This window comes from Salarias fasciatus, chromosome 15 (genome assembly GCF_902148845.1).
Source record: "Salarias fasciatus chromosome 15, fSalaFa1.1, whole genome shotgun sequence".
NCBI lineage: Eukaryota > Metazoa > Chordata > Actinopteri > Blenniiformes > Blenniidae > Salarias > Salarias fasciatus.
Window position 1 is genome coordinate 26,133,261 of NC_043759.1, and position 21,631 is coordinate 26,154,891.

The 21,631-nt window shown below is 49.3% G+C and overlaps 2 protein-coding genes across 2 annotated transcripts; one reads left to right on the forward strand and one right to left on the reverse strand.

Moving 5' to 3' along the window:
* Positions 1–11,544: 11,544 nt before the first annotated feature.
* ddx51 (DEAD (Asp-Glu-Ala-Asp) box polypeptide 51) lies at positions 11,545–17,463 on the reverse strand. Its single transcript, XM_030109997.1, has 17 exons — positions 17,437–17,463; positions 17,143–17,299; positions 15,744–16,006; positions 15,365–15,501; positions 15,096–15,246; positions 14,876–15,021; positions 14,733–14,804; positions 14,551–14,657; positions 14,370–14,478; positions 14,165–14,304; positions 13,896–14,085; positions 13,574–13,689; positions 13,335–13,451; positions 13,163–13,264; positions 13,027–13,090; positions 12,820–12,954; positions 11,545–12,749 (listed from the first exon to the last, which is right to left on the reverse strand). Exons 2-17 carry the CDS (start codon positions 17,163–17,165, stop codon positions 12,729–12,731), a joined length of 1,893 nt encoding a protein of 630 aa, XP_029965857.1. The 5' UTR covers positions 17,166–17,299; positions 17,437–17,463; the 3' UTR covers positions 11,545–12,728.
* A 1,419-nt stretch (positions 17,464–18,882) lies between these two features.
* Positions 18,883–21,431, forward strand: gjb7 (gap junction protein beta 7). The gene is made up of 2 exons (XM_030109982.1): positions 18,883–19,193; positions 20,298–21,431. The coding sequence occupies exon 2, from the start codon at positions 20,376–20,378 to the stop codon at positions 21,180–21,182; it is 807 nt and encodes a 268-aa protein (XP_029965842.1). The 5' UTR covers positions 18,883–19,193; positions 20,298–20,375; the 3' UTR covers positions 21,183–21,431.
* The last annotated feature ends 200 nt before the right edge of the window (positions 21,432–21,631 follow it).

The following is a 21,631-nucleotide window of genomic DNA, read 5'->3' on the forward strand; positions in this document are numbered from 1 at the left end:
CTGCAGTTTTGGTGACACATACAAACTGAAGCAAGAAAGTGAACAGATCTAAAAACAACACACACTATCTTTTCTTTCTGGCCTGCAAATGTTGAAACTAAACCCTGAAGATGCTTCGTCTGTCTTCAGTTTCACTGCCTACTGTATAACCTTATTACTGTACAAACCGTATTATATTTGTATGTGCATGTATACTGTAGCTCCCGCACAGGAAATTGTCGAGTAAGGTCTGGAAACTCACAGTTAGCTAACTTGGCTAAGCTAACGTTACACTGTCCAAAAGCAGCCTCACATAAACATTAACGTTACATCTGTTTACTTACTTGAAGGTGGTGCGTGAGTGTCGTCACCGTCTTCCTGCAGCCTTTGCCCACACTCACTACAGAAATTTGGTTTTCCCTCAAACGTTTTGCCACAATTTCGGCAATACATGGCAGCATGCTGTTTTCCCGCTTGTCTGGCACACAGGAGAATTGTCTTTCCGGTTCAAAGGACGGACCAGTTCTTTCGTCCAATCAGGGACGACTGATGTCAACCGGTTTCCGTTTTCTCTTCTTGTGTTGCGTTTTCTCTTTTTGTGTAGTGTCTTCTGATTTGGCGTTGTCCATCCATCCATTTTCTACCGCTTTTCCAGGGCCGGGTCGCGGGGGCAGCAGTCTCAGCAGGGATGCCCAGACTTCCCTGTCCCCAGACACTTCCTCCAGCTCCTCTGGGAGGATCCCAAGGCGTTCCGAGACCAGCCGAGAGACATAGTCTCTCCAGCGTGTCCTGGGTCTTCCCCGGGGTCTCCTCCCAGTGGGACATGCCCGGAACACCTCCCCAGGGAGGCGTCCAGGAGGCATCCTAAACAGATGCCCGAGCAACCTCAGCTGGTTCCTCTCGATGTGGAGGAGTAGCGGCTCTACTCCGAGCTCCTCCCTGGTGACTGAGTTCCTCACCCTATCTCTAAGGGAGTCCAGCCACCCTACGGAGGAAGCTCATTTCAGCCGCTTGTATCCAGGATCTTGTCCTTTTGGTCATGACCCAAAGCTCATGACCATAGGTGAGGATGGGAACGTAGACTGACCGGTAAATCGAGAGCTTCGCCTTTCGGCTCAGCTCCCTCTTCACCACAACGGACCGATACAACGACCACGTTACTGCAGACGCTGCACCGATCCGCCTGTCAATCTCACGCTCCATCCGTCCCTCACTCGTGAACAAGACCCCGAGATACTTAAACTCCTCCACCTGGACCAGAGTCTCTCCACCGACCTGGAGAGGGCAAGCCACCTTCTTCCGGTCGAGGACCATGGCCTCGGATTTGGAGGTGCTGATCCTCATCCCTGTTGCTTCACACTCGGCTGAGAACCGTCCCAGTGCATGCTGTAGGTTCGGGTTCGATGAAGCCAACAGGACAACATCGTCTGCAAGAAGCAGAGATGAAATCCTGTGGTCCCCGAACCGGACCCCGTCCGGCCCCTGGCTGCACCCAGAAATTCTGTCCATAAAAATTGTGAACAGAACCGGTGACAAAGGGCAGTCCTGCCGGAGTCCAACATGCACTGGGAACAGGTCCGACTTACTGCCGGCAATGCGGACCAGACTCCTACTCCGGTCATACAGAGACTGGACGGCCCTTAACAAGGGGCCCCGGACTCCGTATTCCCAGAGCACCCCTCACAAGACACCACGAGGGACACGGTCGAATGCCTTCTCCAAGTCCACAAAACACATGTGGACTGGTTGGGCAAACTCCCACGAGCCCTCGAGCACCCTATGGAGGGTATAGAGCTGGTCCAGTGTTCCACGACTAGGATGAAAACCGCATTGTTCCTCCTGAATCTGAGGTACGGCTATCGGTCGGATCCTCCTCTCCAGCACCCTGGAATAGACTTTCCCAGGGAGGCTGAGGAGTGTGATCCCCCTATAGTTGGAGCACACCCTCCGGTCCCCCTTTCTAAACAGGGGGACCACCACTCCAGTCTGCCAATCCAGAGGCACCGTCCCCGACCGCCACGCGATGTTGCAGAGACGTGTCAACCAAGACAGTCCCTGCACATCCAGAGACTTAAGGTACTCAGGGCGAATCTCGTCCACCCCCGGTGCCTTGCCACCGAGGAGCTTACCAACCACTTCGGTGACTTCGGCTTGGGTGATGGACGAGTCCACCTCTGAGACCTCAGCCTCTGCTTTCGCCACGGAAGGCGTGGCGACGGGATTGAGGAGGTCCTCGAAGTATTCCTTCCACCATCCAACAATATCCCCAGTTGAGGTCAGCAACTCCCCACCTCCACTGTAAACAGTGTTGGCGGAGACCTGCTTTCCCCTCCTGAGGCGCCGAACGGTTTGCCAGAATTTCTTCAGGCTGACCGATAGTCCTCCTCCATGGCCTCCCCGAACTCCTCCCAGACCCGAGTTTTTGCCTCCACAACCACTCGGACTGCAGTTTGCTTGGCCTGCCGGTACCTGTCAGCTGCTTCTGGAGTCCCATGAGCCAACAAGGCTCGATAGGACTCCTTCTTCAGCTTGATGGCTGCCCTTACTTCCGGTTTCCACCACCGGGTTCGGGGGTTGCTGCCACGACAGGCACCGTAGACCTTACGACCACAGCTCCGGGCAGCTGCTTCAACAGTGGAGGTGGAGAACATGGTCCACTGGACTCAATGTCCCCAGCCTCTCTTGGGACATGAGAGAAGCTCTCCCAGAGGTGGGAGTTGAAAACCCGGCTGACAGAGGGTTCCACCAGACGTTCCCAGCAGACCCTCACAACACGTTTGGGTCTGCCAAGTCTGTCCGGTTTCCTCCTCCACCAGCGAATCCAACTCACCACCAGGTGGTGATCGGTCGACAGCTCTGCCCCTCTCTTCACCCGAGTGTCCAAAACACGCGGCCTGAGGTCAGATGACACAACCACAAAGTCGATCATCGACCTCCGACCTAGGGTGTCCTGGTGCCAAGTGCACTTATGGACACCCCTGTGCTCGAACATGGTGTTCATTATGGAAAAACTGTGGATAGCACAGAAGTCCAATAGCAAAGCACCACTCGTGTTCAGATCGGGGAGGTCGTGTGATCCAATCACCCCCCTCCAGGTCTCTTACTGTCGCTGCCCATGTGGGCGTTGAAGCCCCCCAGTAGAACAATGGAATCCCCGGTCGGAGCATTGTCCAGCACCCCTCCCAGGAACTCCAAGAAGCCCGGGTACTCTGCACTGCTGTTCGGCCCATAGGCCGAGACAACAGTGAGGCACCTATCCCTGACCCGAAGACGCAGGGATACGACCCTCTTGTTCACTGGGGTGAACTCCAACACATGGCGGCTGAGCTGTGGGGCTTTAAGCAAACCCACACCAGCCCGCCGCCTCTCACCGTGGGCAACGCCAGAGAAGTGCAGAGTCCAGCCCTTCTCGAGAGGTTGGGTTTCAGAGCCCAGGCTGTGTGTGGAGGTGAGCCCGACTATATCTAGCCGGTACCTCTCAACCTCCCTCACAAGCTCGGGCTCCTTCTCCGCCAACGAGGTGACATTCCATGTCCCGAGAGCTAGTCTCTGTGTCTGAGGATCGGGTCGCCGGGCACCCTGCCGTCGGCTGCCACCCAATCCACACTGCACCCGGCTCCTACGGTTCCCTCGGTTGGTGATGGGTCCACCGGAGGTGGTTTGGCATTGTGTTTTCTCTTTTTGTGTTGTGTTTTCTCTTTTTCTGTTGTGTTCTCTGATTAGGCGTTGTGTTTAGTCTTTTTGTGTTGCGTTTTCTCATTTGCATTCGTGTTTTCTCTTTTGCTGTTGTGTTTTCTAATTAGGCGTTGTGTTTCGTCTTTTTGTGTTGTGTTTTCTCATTTGCATTCATGTTTTCTCTTTTGCTGTTGTGTTTTCTGATTAGACGTTGTGTTTAGTCTTTTTGTGTTGCGTTTTCTCATTTGCATTCGTGTTTTCTCTTTTGCTGTTGTGTTTTCTAATTAGGCATTGTGTTTAGTCTTTTTTTGTTGTGTTTTCTCATTTGCATTCGTGTTTTCTCTTTTGCTGTTGTGTTTTCTGATTAGACATTGTGTTTAGTCTTTTTGTGTTGTTTTCTCATTTGCATTCATGTTTTCTCTTTTGCTGTTGTGTTTTCTAATTAGGCGATGTGTTTCGTCTTTTTGTGTTGTGTTTTCTCATTTGCATTCGTGTTTTCTCATTTGCTGTTGTGTTTTCTGATTTGCCGTTGTGTTTTGCACCTCAGGGCCACCGTACTGAAAGCGCTGAGCTGAGCCTGCGTCTCCTCCACTCGGTCAGCCAGCGCCTGCACCTCCCTCTCCAGCCTCATGCTCTCTGCAGCCGCCTCTTGTTGCGTCCTCTGAGTGTTCTGGTCAAAAGTCTTTTTCATTTCATCTTTCTCCAACTGAAGCTATGCAGGTTTGTACACAAAAAACAAAAGCATTTCACATAATTATTCACACAGTCAAAGTCCACATGAACCCAGCAAACATTTGTCATTGCATTTCCTTTACCTTGTTGAATTTCACTTCAAGTGCCTCAAGATCTCGTTTCAGAGCGTTCAGTTTCTTCATCTTCATATTTTCTATGGTGTCCTATGAAAAAATATTTTACAAGGTTATAGAAACAGTATGTAAAACACAGAATGCCACACAGGAGGAATTACAAATACACACAATACCACTGACCGTTTTCTGCGAGTAGTAATTAATTCTCTTCTGAACATCAGCAAATTGTTGGCTTTCCTCATTTGAAACAAACTCTGCGAGACGTTTGTTGTCCTGCAAAATAGTGTTCAGCTCCATTTTCTTACACTCCTGCAATTTCATATGTTCGTCGATGCTTTTCTGCAAAGTGTCAAAAAAAAGGAAAAAAAATACACTGCATGTTAAAAAGAGATTCAAAAGCATGATCTGAACAACATTAGTCCAGCAAAAGGATGATTATTCTGTGCCAGCATACCAGTGTCTTCATAATGTCCGTTTTTTTCTCCCTCAGGGCATCAGGTCCAGCCTCGACAACTGTGTCGCTGATGACTTCTTTCAGATCGGTAACGCGGGTGTTCCACAGGCGCTCCCTGTCGCTGATCACCAGTCTCCTCGTGTTTTCCTGCTCTTGTTGCATCAGCAGCATCTTTCTCTTAGTCTCAGCATCAAATCCTGCTCAAAGGGTGAGACAAACATTAGCTCCTGATTTATGGTTCACAGCATGAGATGCTGAGTCTAAATTCAACAATCAGTTACTCACCTGCAAAATACTCTTCCCATGCGTTCTTTGTTGCAGCGACATCTTCAATGTGTTTCTGTTGAAATAAAGGAGCAGTTGTGGTTCTCGTGATCATTTGTTAAAACATGTCAGGGATAGGTCTAACAATGACACAAAATAAAACATACAGACCATCTTCAGTTCCTTGACGAGGGTTTCGTCCTGAAGGTGCTGAGTGTCTTTTAAGAGCTCCCTCATTTCTTCATGAAGTTCCTTCTCTAATCTCTCTTGATCTTTCTGCATCGCCTCAGCAGAGACTAGACCATCTGCTTCCAGCTCACGGATTGTGTTCTGGTGTTGAAAAAGTAGGTACTTCATCTTCTGTTTATACACCTGGTAGGACAGAAAAACCTAATGAGCAATACGGAATCAATTCAGCCATGAAATGCTCGTTTCTGCTCGCATACTCATCGATTCACAAGTATGGAGTGAGCACTGAAAAATGATCTATGAGCAATGCAAAGAGTATCATCAATGGATTTATGCATTTTGCATTTGTCTATATTAAAGAGAATTGTCATGGACTGAATTTCCCTGTTAAGAGCAGTTGCTTTATGCCTGTCTTTACCTTGACCTCTGCTTGGTGATGTGCTTCATCATCTTCTATTTTCTTCTCCAGGTTTTGTAGCTTTGCCATGACCTCGGCTCGTTTCCTCTCTGTGACCTGCCAAAAGCCGTGGATCATGTCCCGCTCCAGCTGGAAGTAGTTCCTCTCTTCTCTCTCTCTATCCAGCTCTTCTCGGAGGCGCACAATGTGCTCCTCCAGCTCAAATTCAGAGACGGATGGTAACGCAGACATTCAGTAGCTTTAAGGTGCTGAAACAATCAAGTGATGTGACTAGATGTCTAGTGGGGAAATTGTGGCTTCGTGCCTGCACCACTCTCCCAGAAGATCAAAGTCAGCCCAGTCTGTTGCCATGGTAACCAAGTGGCTTTGATCTCCTTTCCGAAAGGTTCCCCATTCATTTCAATGGGGAAAAAAAATCACAGTTTTTTTTTTAATGTTCTCTTTTATTTTTCAACGGAACACCGAGAAAAGTCATGGCACACCATTCCCGGAAATTCCGCACGTTTTGGTGTTACTTTTGTGGTGCTGTAGAATGAATGTCACACCACAACGTGCACAATTAAAGGGATGCAACCCTGAGTTCTCCTCTGTATCTCAGTGCATTCAGCAGTCCAGGATGAGGTTCGTGGGTAGTTGGGCCACGGAGGTGGAAATTCAGGTTACGGCTGACTGGTTAGAAGTTAGTGTGTGTACTTTCACCAATGGACGCTGGCTGAAGTACAGTTGTAGCAGGAAGCAGTTGTCGACTCTGTATTTATTTGGAGAATATTGGTAGGACTCATTTTGAGAATGTTGTCTGTTTGTGAGCCTGGACTGTAGAGCTGCTACGGGTAGGCATGGGCCGGTATGAGATTCTGATGGTATGATAACCTTAGGCAAAAATATCACGGATTCACGGTATTATGATTGCAGCTCTAAAATGTGTACTTTGAATGTCTGTTTTTTTTTAAAAAAAGGAAAAAATGTTTCAATTGAACAGTCTTTAATTTTTTCTGTTTTTCTGTTTGTTTTTTCTGTCCTAAAAATAAAAAAATAAGACATACAAAATGAACCATTACACGTGCGTCTCTCTTCTTCACGTCATGTTAGCGAGTAAACTAGCTGTTGTTGTCCATCTTACCAATAAAGATTGATGAAAGAAATAAGCTTTGGATAACTTTTATTTTTTACTAAGGCAGATATGGTAACTAGCATGCTAAGATAAATCCTTAACAAGCTAGTTACCATATCTGCCTCAGTTAAAATATAAAAAAAGTTACTAAAAGGTAACAAGTTCATTTCACTAATGTCAGATGCTAATACGCTCGTTCATTTGAAGACAGCATTAACTTTTCCTTAAATTTAGCATACAGCGAGGGGTGGTGTAGATGCGCTATCATATTCGATGTATTGCCTCCTCGGGCTGCCACTGTCCTGCCTGCACTGCACGTTTTGCACGTCAGGCGACCTTCTTCCTCCAAGCTGTTGCCGTCTGGCTTTTTACAGTAGCCGAAGTATTCCCAAACAGCCCACTGATGGTGCGTTCACACCGAACGCGTCACGGGCGTCATGAGCAGCGCTTTTCTATGCAAAGTCTATGGTGGACGAGCGTCGTGGAGCGGCGGGCCGGCGCGTCAGGAGCGTAGACTTTTCAAGCGTTTGGAGCGTTAGGAGCGTCTGACGCCCACGACGCACGTCCCCGGCGTCAGGAGCGTCGTGAGCGTCGTTTTTTGAGAGTTGGGAAAACTGAACTTTCGACGTGCTGCCGCTGAGCGTCAACCAACCGTCTTGCTTTAAAACTTGTGTCTTGATCCAAACTGCTTCAAGGTTTGCAGATGCTCATTCATCCTGGTGACGAATCTCATCAAACCCCTGCATTCATAAGTAGCTTCTCTCTGCTATCGGCCAGTGGACCTGGCAGTCAGTGTATTCAGCTCAGCTGTGGCCACCTGGAGCGTTGCTTGTTTTAACAGAGCGGCTCGTCTCCCTCCTGGCTGCATTTGGGCTCAGGCTTGGGTTAGCATGGGGTTAGCAGCAGCAGCAGCAGTGTCATTAGGGTTGCCAACTCCCAGAGATTGAAATAAGGGACGCCTCTTGCAGGCAGTTAAAAAAAAAAAATTGGGTTTTTGGGGGGTCAGAAACGCATATATAACAGCATTTTACCACAGTTATACCTATTACAGACTAGTAAAACACATTAGGCTACTGCATTACACCTACAGTAGCAAGATAATAACTCATGATCGGTTTGATCAGTTTGTATTTGAGGCCTACAGTGAGACAGTTATCATTCAAGCATCATCATCATCATGGACAGCAGCTCTCAGCCACTGCAGCGGACGGTAGAGCAGCTCAGCAGCTCCTTCAGAGGCGACTGAGACCCTCAGTGCAGGAAGGAGTGATACCACAGGTCTCTCATCCCCACCGCTGTCAGGCTGTACAATTCTACTATGTAGAATATGTGCAATAATCCTGGACATTATAGTATCCTGCACCCCCCCACCCCCGAAGAAATTCAGCGACACTTTATCATCCGTTCACTCTGCTAAAACATACATATCATATATCGTACTGTGTTGCATATTGCATTGAATATATTGTATATATTATATATTTCCTGTTAGATCTTCATTGTCTTTAGCTTCTATCATCAACCCTAGTATGATTTGCACTATTACTTGTTAATTCACCATTCATTACCTTTGCACCCCGCTGTGTGTTCTATGAGCCTATATACACCTGTAAGTTTCTCCACTGTGAGATTAATAAAGTCTTCTATTCTATATTTATTGCTAAATGTACGAAATAACATTAAACAGCTGCGGTCTCTTCTGGATTTTAACATGTTCTTTTTTTATTACTATTTTAAACTGAAAAAGTGCACAATCAAAACTGAAAAACCTTCTGGACAAAAAAACCAACAAGGTGCCTTTTCTAAACTGAGAACACCACAGTCTGCAGCAGCAGACACAAATCAATGAAATAAACAAAGCATACCCGATATGGAAACGGCACAAACTTATATGTCTACGGACGCACGAGCAGCAGATCAAGAGATAAAAATAGAAACTTGAACAAACACACGGAGACACCGGATCAAACTCCACATTACACCGTCAGCACCACCTCATGTCCATCACACACAAGAGAAGAGCAGCCGTGGACAGGCCTGGGGTTCCTGAGGCTGGAGGATCAGATCCTGGCCCCGGGACCATCCAGAGAGTCTGAGTCCGTCTCTCAGTCCTGGGAATTCAAACACACCACAGCAGCCCACGTGACCTCCAAAGCCATGGCCTTGCTGAAGGAGACTCCATCAGCTTTAGTGAGCCTGTGAGCCTTTACAGATAAGAACCTGTCTGACAGCAGCAGTGGAGCAAAACTCATGTGTTAAAAAAAAAAAAATGCAAAAAAAATGAAATATATTCTTGTGACCATAGTTCTGAGGGGAGTCCTGTCATTTACACCAGGGCATCTCAACCCTGGTCCTCGAGGCCCGCTCCACCCACTGAGCTGTCAACATTTTTCCAACGGCTTTTCTAGATGAGAGAAAAAAGACATTCCCAGAGGAACTGACAGCATGAAGGTTTGAGACAGGATCAGACTGGCCTACATTGGACTAAGTCAAGCTTCCTCTTGACTTTTCCCAGAATCACTTTGGACAACGACTTATCCTTTGACTCAAACCCTCAACAACTCTGCACCACAACTCTAAAGCCCACATGCTCAGTTTTCTGAAAAGTCCTCTTTCCAATGAAAAGCTTGGCTTACAGTGGACTTACGCTTGGGGCTTCAACTACTTCTGAAGACCTTTCATTGACTTGGTTGGGGTAAGTTTAATGTTTTCGTGACAAAGGTAACTGTCTCCTTGAAGTGGAGGGACCTGCCAGTAACTGAAGAGAACAAGTCACACCTTGAAAGGAAGCCCAAACACGGCCGTACAACCACTTCCTTTCGCCATATGTCAGATGTGGAACACAGTTACCAAGAGCGATTCAGACAACCGAATCCAGGCTTCTCTAACTGATACAACATGCAGTGACTGAAAAGATCTCCTTTGAGCCAGCAACCTATGTATTTCAACACTGTATAGTACAGTCCTCCACTCTACCAACCAAGCTGAAGGACAGCACCCAGCTCTTCTAATCTCGAGAAAGAGAAATGTCCCTTAGTAATAGAAACAACTTGAAAACACCCTTCATTGATACTTGTGTGAGAGCCGCCCTTTGTAGAAAATCTGGATCTTTCTGCTCACATGGTATCATGCAATTGCAGCAGCTGCTTGATTGGGGCTGAAATGCTCATTGGGAGAGCGAACAGACTGAAGATATAAAGGCCCCTGGTCCAGTCCTGGGTCCTGGGCAGCTCTGATAACTGTGTTGAAATTCAGTGAAGACCCTCTTATGGTGCGTTCACACCGGACGCGTCGCGGACGTCGTCGACGCTTGGGATGCCTCGAAGCTGACGCTTGTGACGCTTCAAGCACGACACTTGACACCAGGTGGTCACAAAGCTTGCGATGCTCTTGACTATCGCATCAGGAGAGCGGCTCGGCTTTATTTGTTAAATAAAGCTAGACCGCGTCGTCGTCGGAAAAGTCGCTATTGGCTGGTCTGCTCCTCTCTGCTCTGACTGCAGCGGGGAGCGCTGCTGAGACTGACCGCTTGTGAGCGCTTTGGGATGGGGGAGGGGCTCACGCAGCACCCGCTGCTCGTTGACGACAGCAACGAGACGTCCTGTCACGTCTCCAGAGCACCAGAGAAGGTCGCTAGATTTGTCGCTAGTTGCTTTTGACAAAAAAACGTCGCCAAGAGGCTTTGGAAAGTCGCCAGATTTAGCAAGAAAGTCGTCAAGTTAGCAACACTGGCTGGCCGGCCCGCATCGGTGCTTGGATCACTCGTAGTGACGTAGCACCGGAGGGATCGTCTCTGATTGGTTGACGCCCAGCGGCAGCGCGTCAAAAGTTCAGTTTTCCCAACGCTCGAAAAGCAACTCCTGACGCGCCGCCCCGCCGCCTGCCGCTCCACGACGCTCATCCACCATAGACTTTGCATAGAAAAGCGCCGCTCACGACGCTTGCGACGCGTCCGGTGTGAACGCACCATTAAATGATGGTCAGATAGTGACTGATCCATCTGGTAGACAAGTTAAACACAGCTGTGAATCGCAGCACTTGCACACTCTCAAACTGTTTGGTCATGATGTATCTGTCTGATTACTTTCAAAAGATAATGAGTATGGAAGATTATCAGCCATTCGAATACTTCTCATGAACCCAAAACTATCAATATTCCCTTAATAACAAGCAGCAACAACGCCAAACACTCCTGCTGGAGCAGGAGGAGCAGCCTCAGTCCTCCAGGAACCAAGCTGAGCTGTGGAAGGGCACACAAGTCAATAATCACTTCTGATTTTAGGATCCACCGATGAAAATGTATCAGAATGATATTCAATAAAGGTTATGTTGTTGTTGCTGGGTGAAAATAGCACACTGTATGTATATGTTTGAAATAATGTGATTATTTTCTTTTTATGTACATCCTGTTGGACTGAGTGAAAGCTGGGTTTTTGGTTCAGCAAGGCCTGATTCGGTTTGGCCTCATTCAAAGGAGGCTGAGAGACTCAAAATGCTTTTGTGCTCAATCTCTGCACATTTAAAGTCCCAAAGAAACTTATCTTATGTGAGAAACCCACAAACTTCCCCCCTTGGTGTCGGGTGCCCACTCAGGCCCTCACATACAGGACATCAGAGTGAATGAGTGAAGACACCAGTGATCACCTGCAGTTCAAAACACATTTTATTTATAAAACACTTTAAATAAAAAAAAGTGTGAAAGACACAAGATCAAAAGAAGAAACAAACAGTTTTTAAAAACAGTCTTGTAAAGTCAGCTTGTAAACCTCTTTGTAAGGGAAAGACCCTGTCTGGGTCCTGAGGTCCTGATGGGTCTTCTCACAGACGTGGTGCAGCAGCGCAGGAGAACCGGTCCCTGGTTCTGGACGAGGTTCTGGTCTCAGGTGTTCTGGTTTGGGGTTTTCTGATTGGAGGTGTTTCAGTGCTGGAGGGACGTTTCTTTAAACACACTGATGAGAGGCGTGAAGGAGTCCCGGGGTCAGAGGTCATGTTCTCTGACTCCCAGCAGGATCTGAGCAGCTGTTCTCAAACAGCTGGAGGTTTTCATAACGTCATAATCCTAATGTAACAACCAGCTCATCACACAGCCACTCTTTTAATTTTTGAATCAGTTATTACATTATCTTACCTTTCATCCTGTTTTATTCAATACAAATCAAAATCTAATTTTAAACGAAATCTTCCTCAGTCGCATTCCTCATGTGATGAAAAATATCAGTCAGAAAACATTTCAGTGGAGCCGATAACGAAATAATCCTTCACATTTTGATACAGGCATGAAATCCTGTACATACTCTTCAAACCACACTCCTTTCAAAAATCACACTGGACACGCAGAACTCCAAGATGTCTACCCAAAAAGTTGTTTTTCCTTAATAATTTGAAGTGCATTGGTTTTCAGCCACATAAATGTATTGAAGTTGGGTGTTGTGGATATCTTGGTACCGAGTACATGTCAGTATCTATTATGGTTTTTGAGATACAGCATTTAGGTTCTCCTAGAGACTCAGGAGAGCCAGACATCTTGAGTTTTGAGGCCGCCATCTTGGGATTTTGCGTGGCCAGCATTCTTTTTTTTAAAGAGTGGGGTTTGAAGAATATGTGTTTGAAAACTCGTCTCCTGCTGTTGCTCCAATAGTTTTAATCCTTGAGGTTTCGTCCTGGTTCTGGTCACAGAGCTTCAATCTCAGAACATTTGCGGTCTACGGCGGTCCACAGCGTGCCACAGCGGTCCACGGCGGTCCACGGCGGTCCACGGCGTGCCACAGCGGTCCATGGCGGTCCACGGCGGTCCACGGCGGTCCGCTCCCTCTGCCAGCTCCAGCAGGGTCACTTGGCCCCCCTCTCGTCCTGTGAAGGGAGGCGACACTGAGCGCGGTGCGGTCCGGCCGTTGGGCGGCTCCTCGCGGCGAGCCGGTACCTTGACGGCGGCGGCCAGCCGCTGCAGCGTCTGCTCGTAGCGCTGCTCCATGCTCCGCAGGCTCCCGGGTTTGATCACCTGCTTCTGGACGCCGGGGCTTCCCGCCTCCTCCACCATCTGCAGGAAGCTTCTCTCCTGCCAGAGGAAGCAAACAGCTCGTACTGCCAGGCCGAACCGTCGCCCACCGCCCCACTGTGAGAGCTGCACCTGTACGCTCAGCAGGAAGGTGAAGGCCATGCCCACGTTCCCCGCCCGGGCCGTCCTGCCGATCCTGAGCAGAGGAGCAGAGCGGTTACTCCACCCGGAGCGCCCGGCGGCGGCGTGCGCTCGGCGGAGAGCCCACCTGTGGATGTAGGTCCGGATGTACTGCGGGGCGTCGTAGTTGACCACGCACTTGACCCCGGCGATGTCGATGCCCCGGGCCGCCGCGTCGGTGCTGATCAGCCTTCCAGAGGAAACCGCGGTCAGACCGACACACTCAGCGCTACCAGACACTCTGACGGAGCCGGACTCACAGCTGGATGGTCCCCTGTTCGAACTCCTTCAGCGCCTTCTTCCTCTCAGCGGGGGAGAGGCGCGAGGAGAACTCTGCTGCCTGAACGCCGCCGAAGAGCTGCACCAGCAGGAAGAGCCTGGAAGAGAGGCAGCGGCGTCGCAGAGGAAGGACGACAGACCGACGGACGGGCGGACGGAAGGACAACAGACGGACGGACAGACGGACGGACGGACAGCATCGGGGTGGACGCCTCCCCACCTGTGGGCCGCCTCTCTGGAGTTGGTGAAGCAAAGGATGGGGCGGAGCTTCAGACGGAGGATGAGGTGGAGGATGAGGAGGGGCTTCTTACTGAGGGTGCACGGCACGTAGTACTCCTGCACACACACACACACACACACACACACACACACACACACACACACACACACACACACACACACACACACACACACACACACACACACACACACACACACACACACACACACACACACACACACACACGTTAGTATTTATGCTTAAAAAAACAACAGTTTTCCAATCTGTGTTGGAGTCTGGACTTGTCTCTGGCGCCGCCCACCGTCAGGCCCTGGGGGAAGTCGTAGCGCTCCTGCTTCTGGGCGTCTCCCGCCGCGGCGCCGCTGGCCGGCTGGTGGGCGGAGCTGAAGAGGCGGGGCTGGTGGAGGCCCAGCTGCTGCAGCTTCTCGGGGTTCTGAGTGAGCGTGGCGGAGAACAGCAGCTTCTGCAGAGGCATCTGAGGCGGGGACAGGCTGCAGGAGCCGCCAGCAGGGGGGGCTCCGTTACTTCCAGCCCCGAGACGCCGCCGCTCGGCCTCCACCCCCGACTCACCTGGCCGCCGTGACGCACGCCGGCTCCGTCCTCCTGAAGATGGCGCCCGGCCCGCCGCCCTTCCCGTACGCCGCCTTCTCCACCTGGCCGAGCCAGGACTGGTGCATGCCGTCGATCATCCTGTCGGCCTCGTCGATGATCTGCGGAGACGCGCGGCGGCTGAGCGTCTCGCCGCCGCTCCCTCCGCCCTCCCCTCTCCACTCACCAGGAAGCGCAGCTGCTCCAGGCTGAAGCCGGGGTTCTTGTTGATGTGGTCCACCAGGCGTCCGGGGGTCGCCACCACGATGTCCGCCGCGCTGCGGCTCACGCCCCCCCTGCAGGAAGCAGCAGCAGCTCAGTGAAGCCAGAAGCTCCTTCAGGCCGTCGTGGAGGCGGATGCTGAGCACCTCTTCTCGCTGAGCGCCGCCTGCTCCGCGGCGAAGGACTTCTGTCCAGACAGAACCGCCACTCGGAGAGACGTTCCCTCGGCGTAGGACGTGAAGACTCTGAAGACCTGCAGAGGAAACGCCGTCAGTGCGGCGGCGGCGGCCCCTCGGCGCCACAACGCGCCGCTCTGGGAGGTTCCTACCTGCTGGGCCAGCTCTTTGGTGGGCAACACGGCCAGAGCCCGGACCTCACACACCACCCGCTGCATCAGGACCTGGCGGGGGACGTCTGCGTTTTAATCTTCACTTCTGCCCAAAGACACCGACAGCCGGCAGGGATTCTCACCTGGATGACCGGGATCACGAAGGACAGCGTCTTCCCGCTTCCTGTCGGCGCAGACACACAGATGTCTCTGGGCTTGTAGCCGCCGCGGCCCAGCAGGACCCCCTGCTGGGCGCCCTGCAGGATGGCGGGGATCACCTCCGCCTGCACTGAACAGCAAACCGAGGAGTCAAACCGAGGAGTGGAACTCAAATCTCCCGCCGTCTGGGAACCGCGTGGTCACCTGAGAAGAAGTGCTGGACCCGGTTCTTCTGCAGGACCTTCAGCAGACCGGGACACAGTCCGGGGACGGCGCTGACCGGGACCAGGTGGCTCTTGATGTCTCTGTGGATGGCGTCCGGCTGGGCGAGCCACTGGGGGAGAACCCTGAGCACCTGGGGAGACGGCGCCTCGTGAAGCTCTGGAGCGCTCGCCGCCTGGCCGACAGCGCCACCCAGTGGACGGGGGCCGAACGGCAGGCGGCTGAATGACAGAAGCTTCTGACAGCAGTACCTTCTGGACCGGCTTGCTCTCAAACCCTCCCAGGACCGTGAACCCAGTGTCAGCAGGACGGTCTGCTGAACCCTCCTGTCCTGCTGAGTCTTCCTCCTCCTCCTCCTCCTCCTCCTCCTCCTCCTCCTCCTCTTCCTCTCTGACGCTCACATCAGGACCTGGAGCAGCTTCAGCTGAACCTCGAACCAAACACAGCTGAGTTAATCCTCCAGCAGAAGAAGAAGCACTGAGACAGGACTCAGCATCAGTCCAGTTGAACACCAGCAGGCTCCAGGAGCCCTGATCTGAACCCTGGAGGTCCTACAGCATGTTTCCTCCAGACCAGTGAGAACTGAGAGAGTCAACGTTCTGCTCTGAGCTCCAAACCGGTTCTCGATACCTGCCAGACTCTGTTTTCCACCTTTCTTCTCCTTCTTCTTCTTCTTCTTCTGCTGCTGCTGCTGCTCAGGCTGGTCCTCACAGGAATCTTCGGCCTTCCTCTTGCCGAGTCGTCCAGGTCCCTCGTCGTCTGGGTCGTCTTCGGTCTTCTGCCCGTCGTCCTGCTTCCGCCGCTTCTCTTTGGCCTTCTGCTGCAGTTTGGTGAGAAGCGCCTGAGAGCGAGACTCTCTGGACGGCAGCTCATCCTCCTCGTCTCCCAGATACCTGAGAAGACGGATCAACACAAACACAACAAGTTTGTTTACTCGAGTGTTTTTAAGTCCTTTTATCAAATCCTGTCAGGTCCTTCATGTCAGCTTGGGTTCACGTTTTAACGGCCTAACGGACATGAAAACATCTTCCAGCACTTATTTTGATTCATCTGAAATTGTTCGTATTCATCTTAAAACCAAACATTTAATTAAAAGTGAATATTTCTGGTTCTCAATCATTTTTATTTCTCCTGAGGTCAAATTCAACTGAACGAAATGAGTTCAGGCTCCTGTTGATATGGACTTCTAACCCTAACTCAAGGTGGCGCCGTCACTACAGATTCAAGGTTCAGGAATAGAAACAAAACCTCAGCTGCTGACTTACACCACTGAAATTCAACAATACTGTAACTATAATGTAACTATACTACACTACAATCAACTTTACCGAAGCTTAAAAACACATTATTTTCCTTCCACTGCAGGCTGTGTTGGTCTGTCACAGAAAACCCAATAAAACATGTTTACATTTGAGGTTTTAATTTGATAAAATGTTCAAGAGGATCAATACTTTGAAGGCTGCTGTTCTGGTTTTGATCAGATGTATTTCTTTAGTTTAACTCTGAACTTTGCCTTTCACAGATCTGTAGAGTCTGTTTGGAAACATAAACATACACACAAGTATACAAACTAAAACGTTCATTGAGATTGTATACAATCCAATAATCACTTATCAAAACTAGACCGAGGAAAGTACAGCTGTTTGTAATTAACCCAGAATATTGGAGATCATTTATCAATTACAATAAAGTATCAAACCGTTTGATGTGAATTATTAATTTAAGGTGAAAGTTGAAGCTGCTGATTTTACAAGGTTTCATTTTCAGTAAACTTTACTGTAATAAAACTGTATGAACGATGACAAATCGACAGATTCTGCCAATTTAGAGCAAATAATCAAATAATCCGGAGGTTCCGTTAAAGAAGAAAATCCACTGCAGGTGCAGAGAATCCTCCAAGTTTAAGCTTTAACAATAAACAGAGAGCAGATGAGCCTGAGAACCAGAACCTTCAGACCCAGATCACCGCTGATCGCCTGGAACGTCACGTCACGCGGGTCACGGTAGGATTCTGGGAAATGAAACGAACCTGTTCACCAGAAACAGCGACATCCCGAAGAAGGTTTCCGCTTTAACCCAACATCAGCCTCTGAACGCCATGAATCAAGGAGAGTATCCAGCTAACCCGGGTGGAAACTCTTCTCACGTGTTTTCACTGTGGAGCGGCGCGGTCTGATGACGTCACACTACGCTTCACGGACAAACAAACAATACAATTTTTTTAAAATAAATTATTGTTTTTTTCATATTTAACAATTTAATTGTGTTTGAGATTCGATTATTTTGTACAAACCTTTTTTAACGCAGACGTTTTATTTCTTACCTTTTTTTTTTAACACAAAACTTTATTGACAACGCGTCGATGAACAGATTCTAATCGTTAAAATCAGGAACTCTCGAAATCACCGTCTGGGAAACTTCCTTTTCTGAGTTCCGAGTTTTCACATGAACATTCTGAGGAAGAACAACAGACACCAAATCATTTACTGACAGAAAGTCTCTGACAGGACAGAGAATTCAGTAAATTAAAAGACGTTTGTCCGCACAGGCACACACCTGACCTGTCAGAGGATTCCCAGCATGCTTCAGGATGCCTGCCACAAACAGTGGGACAGAACCATAACATGAGCGTACAGGCAATGGCTCTTCTGCATAATAAATCAATGCACGACAAAAATAAATACATAAAAATAAATAATAATCATACTTTCTTTAATGGAGTTGATCAACAAATAAATAAATAAAATATGAAACCTATTCTGAATAACCATCTCATATAATTTTTCAGGGTAACAGTGTAAGTATCAAATATCCATATCAGCCTGTGGATGTTGAAGTTTTTATCTAATTCATCTGAAATGCAGCATTCAGTAAGATTTATTTCTCCCTCCGTAAAGTGATGCCTTTCCTTTCCCTAGTCTTTCATTAATGCAGCATTTATTTGCAAATTTAACAGTGCATAAATACTTTAGAAACTCTTCAGGAATATTGTTTTAAAGAAATAAAAGACAACAGAACATATCTGAGTCACCACCATCTGCTGTGATCAAAAGCTTTATGTCTTTTTAAAGAGAAGATCATGAAATGAGAGGAAACAGAGCAACATGACACGTTCTGATGCCACGTGAGGCGAGGGAAAACGGGACAACATATAACATGAAATAAGAAAAAAATGACCTGAACTGAAGTGACTGAAGATGAGGTAGGACAAAATAAAAGAGAGGATGTGATCCAGCATGAAAAACATTAGAAGATGAAATTAGATGACATGAACATGCTACTTAAAAAAAGAAAATGTTGAGCTGCACCACACTGATCCAGACTCCAGGCTGTCAGAGCGAAGCACGGGGCGGCAGCATCATGAGCCGGGGCTGCTGGTCTACACATCCCCTGCATGATGTTAACTGAGGCCAGTGGTCTACAGAACTACAGAATACGGACAAAGGAAACACATCCTGGTGTGAATGAGTTGAGTTGTTTGTGGTTAGATGAGGAGCAGGTCTGTCCTCCTCTCCTCCCTCTGCCGGTCCCCTCAGACCAAACAGAACCAGGAGAACCAGAGTCTGGTTCTGCAGGAAGTCCCCTCTGTTTATTCAGCCTGCAGGTGGTTCTGGATCACCGACATGGCAGGAACACGCAGGAGGAAGTGAACGGACTTCCTCTTTCAGAACCAGAGTTCCTGCTGCAGCGCTGCAGTGACGTTCTCCTCCTCCCGGTTCTCCTCCTCCCGGTTCTCCCTCCTCCCGGTTCAGGAGGATGAGAGCAGAAAAACCAGCCGGGTGAGGACGGAGCGTCTGAGTTATTCATCAACACTGTAACTGGATCCTCTCATCAAAGTTCAATGAGCTGCTGCTGCAGGAGGCAGGTGAGCCTTCATCCTCCTCCTCCTCCTCCTCCTCCTCCGCCCCCGGCGCCGCCACCAACAGGACAGGTGATATTTGCATTGGACAGCTCCATGGTGACGTGCTGTGTACACACACACACTCTCACACGCACACACGCCCATCCTACAGGGTAGAGCAGGGACAGTGAGCGGAGTTTGTTCGGTGAAGATCCTGCTGCTGGAGGACGAGGCTCCAGGTGAGACCCCACATCTCTCACACGCACACACACACACACACACACACACACACACACACACGCGCGCGCACACGCACACACGCACACAGAGGTCTTCAGGAACGGTGGAGAGTTCAAGGCCTTCGAGGCACGAAACACCTCCCTGAGTTGACTTCAAATTGGGATTTCAGTTTTTCAGGGTAGAAAAACTGAACTCCATGGTGTTGACGTATAAAGAGCCTGAGCTGCTTTATTATTGTTATTATTATTATTATCTGAATCTGTTTCTCAGAATTTTTGCCTTTGATCTTAGAATTACGGCTTCAGGTTTTTCCTCCTCAGAATTCTGAGATTAAATTAGGAATTGAAAACATTTTAAAATATTTTTTCTTGTTTCTGTACAGTATCATGAGCAGATCCAGCTGTGGATCACTGAGAGGTTTAGTGTTTAGTCTGAATCATTCCAGACTGTTTCACTTCACACATGCTATCAACACCAGTTCAACAATCTGGCGTTCACACGTTTTTAATTTACTCTGATGATAAATCCAGTCTCCCGTTGATATCATTTGCTTTTAAAGTTTTTTTTTTGCCAGGTTTTGCTAGTCCAAACTTTGTTTAAAATTTTGATAAATAAATGAAAAAGCTATGTTCTTATTTTACAATATTGTCTTTTTGATTTTCATGATTTTAACTTGTGAATATCAAAATAATGAAGATATTTCAGTGCATGTACTGTAGAATAAATCAAACTTATGGAAGATTCAGTTTGATCTCAGTTACAGAATGTATACAACGTTAAATGAATTCCCGAGTCTGATGAACTGGAGCTGTGGTGTCTCTGCTGGCTGTGGTGTGTGTGTGTGTGTGTGTGTGTGTGTGTGTGTGTGTGTGTGTGTTTTAAAGCGGACTGTTAAAACTCCTCCACGGCTTTTCTGCTCAGAGTGAAGCTCTGATGGCCTCAGGATGGCGTCCAGCGCTCGTTTGAATAGATTCAAATCGCTTCCCTCGCTGCTCAGCTTCCTCTGGCGCTCTGCTCTAAACCAGCTTAGCTTCAGCGCTGATCGAACAGGAACCTGCTCAGATTTTCGAGAACATGACGACGTTCTGTGCTCCTGCTTTCAGAGGGCCGCTGTCCGTGAGGCGCCGGGCTGTGGTTCTCCCCGTTGTGAGCAGAGCGCCGCTCGGTTCCCCGGCGGGACGATGAACTGGGGCTTCCTGGAGAACGTCCTGAGCGGGGTCAACCGCTACTCCACGGCGGTGGGGCGCGTGTGGCTGTCGGTGGTCTTCCTCTTCAGGATCCTGGTGTACGTGGCGGCGGCCGAGCAGGTGTGGAAGGACGAGCAGAGGGACTTCGTGTGCAACACGCAGCAGCCCGGCTGCGAGAACGCCTGCTTCGACCACTTCTTCCCCATCTCGCAGATCCGCCTGTGGGCGCTGCAGCTCATCATGGTGTCCACGCCCTCGCTGCTGGTGGCGCTGCACGTGGCGTACCGGGAGCACCGCGAGGCCAAGCACGGCCGCAGGCTGTACCGCGACAAGGGCAGCATCGACGGCGGCCTGTTCTGCACCTACGTGGTCAGCCTGCTCTTCAAGACGGCCTTCGAGGTGGGCTCGCTGCTGGCCTTCCACTTCCTGTACCACGGCTTCGGCGTTCCCATCATGCTGCGCTGCAGCCAGGAGCCCTGCCCCAACACGGTGGACTGCTTCATCTCCAAGGCCACCGAGAAGAGGGTGTTCCTCTACATCATGGGCGTCACCTCCGTCCTGTGCACCGCCCTCAACCTGGCCGAGCTGCTCTACATCGTGTGGAAGCAGCTGTGGAAGTGCCTGATGAGGAGGTACGTCCCGGTGGAGGGCGGCGCTCCGGGCCGCGCCCGCCGCTCCGTTTCCTCCGTCAGCAGCCCGGCGCCGGCTGATGCCACCGCAAACACCGTCAACGCCGCCGACGTGGAGCGCTGCGGCCCGCAGGCTGCACCTGCTGACGGGAACCAGCCCGTCCAGTCCTGACGGCCCGGAGACACCTGGAGCCGCTCTGCCTTAATGCCATTTTGAACAGTTATTAAATTTTTGTTCGACTCAGAAAAGTGGTCAACCAGACCAGAAAAACAATAAAATTACAGAATAAATGTATTTTAAAATGAACTTACAGGATTCGGCTCTCATAACATTAAAAGCGAAACTCACTAACAGTTTAACTCAAACCAGGAACTTTAACCTTTAAAAAAAAAAAAAAAAAAAAAAAAAATCGTATTTCCCGACAGGTGCTAGTTAGAGGCTTTTAATTTGACACAGACGTACAGGAAGTTTGGTTTTAACTTTAATAAAATTCCTCAAACATTGCCAGAATCTTTCAGTTTGACTCAATGTCTTTAGCGAACACCTGAAAAAGTTCAAATGTACAAATTTAATACAATTTCAGATTACTGCAATGCCTCTTTTGACTGTCTTTATAATTT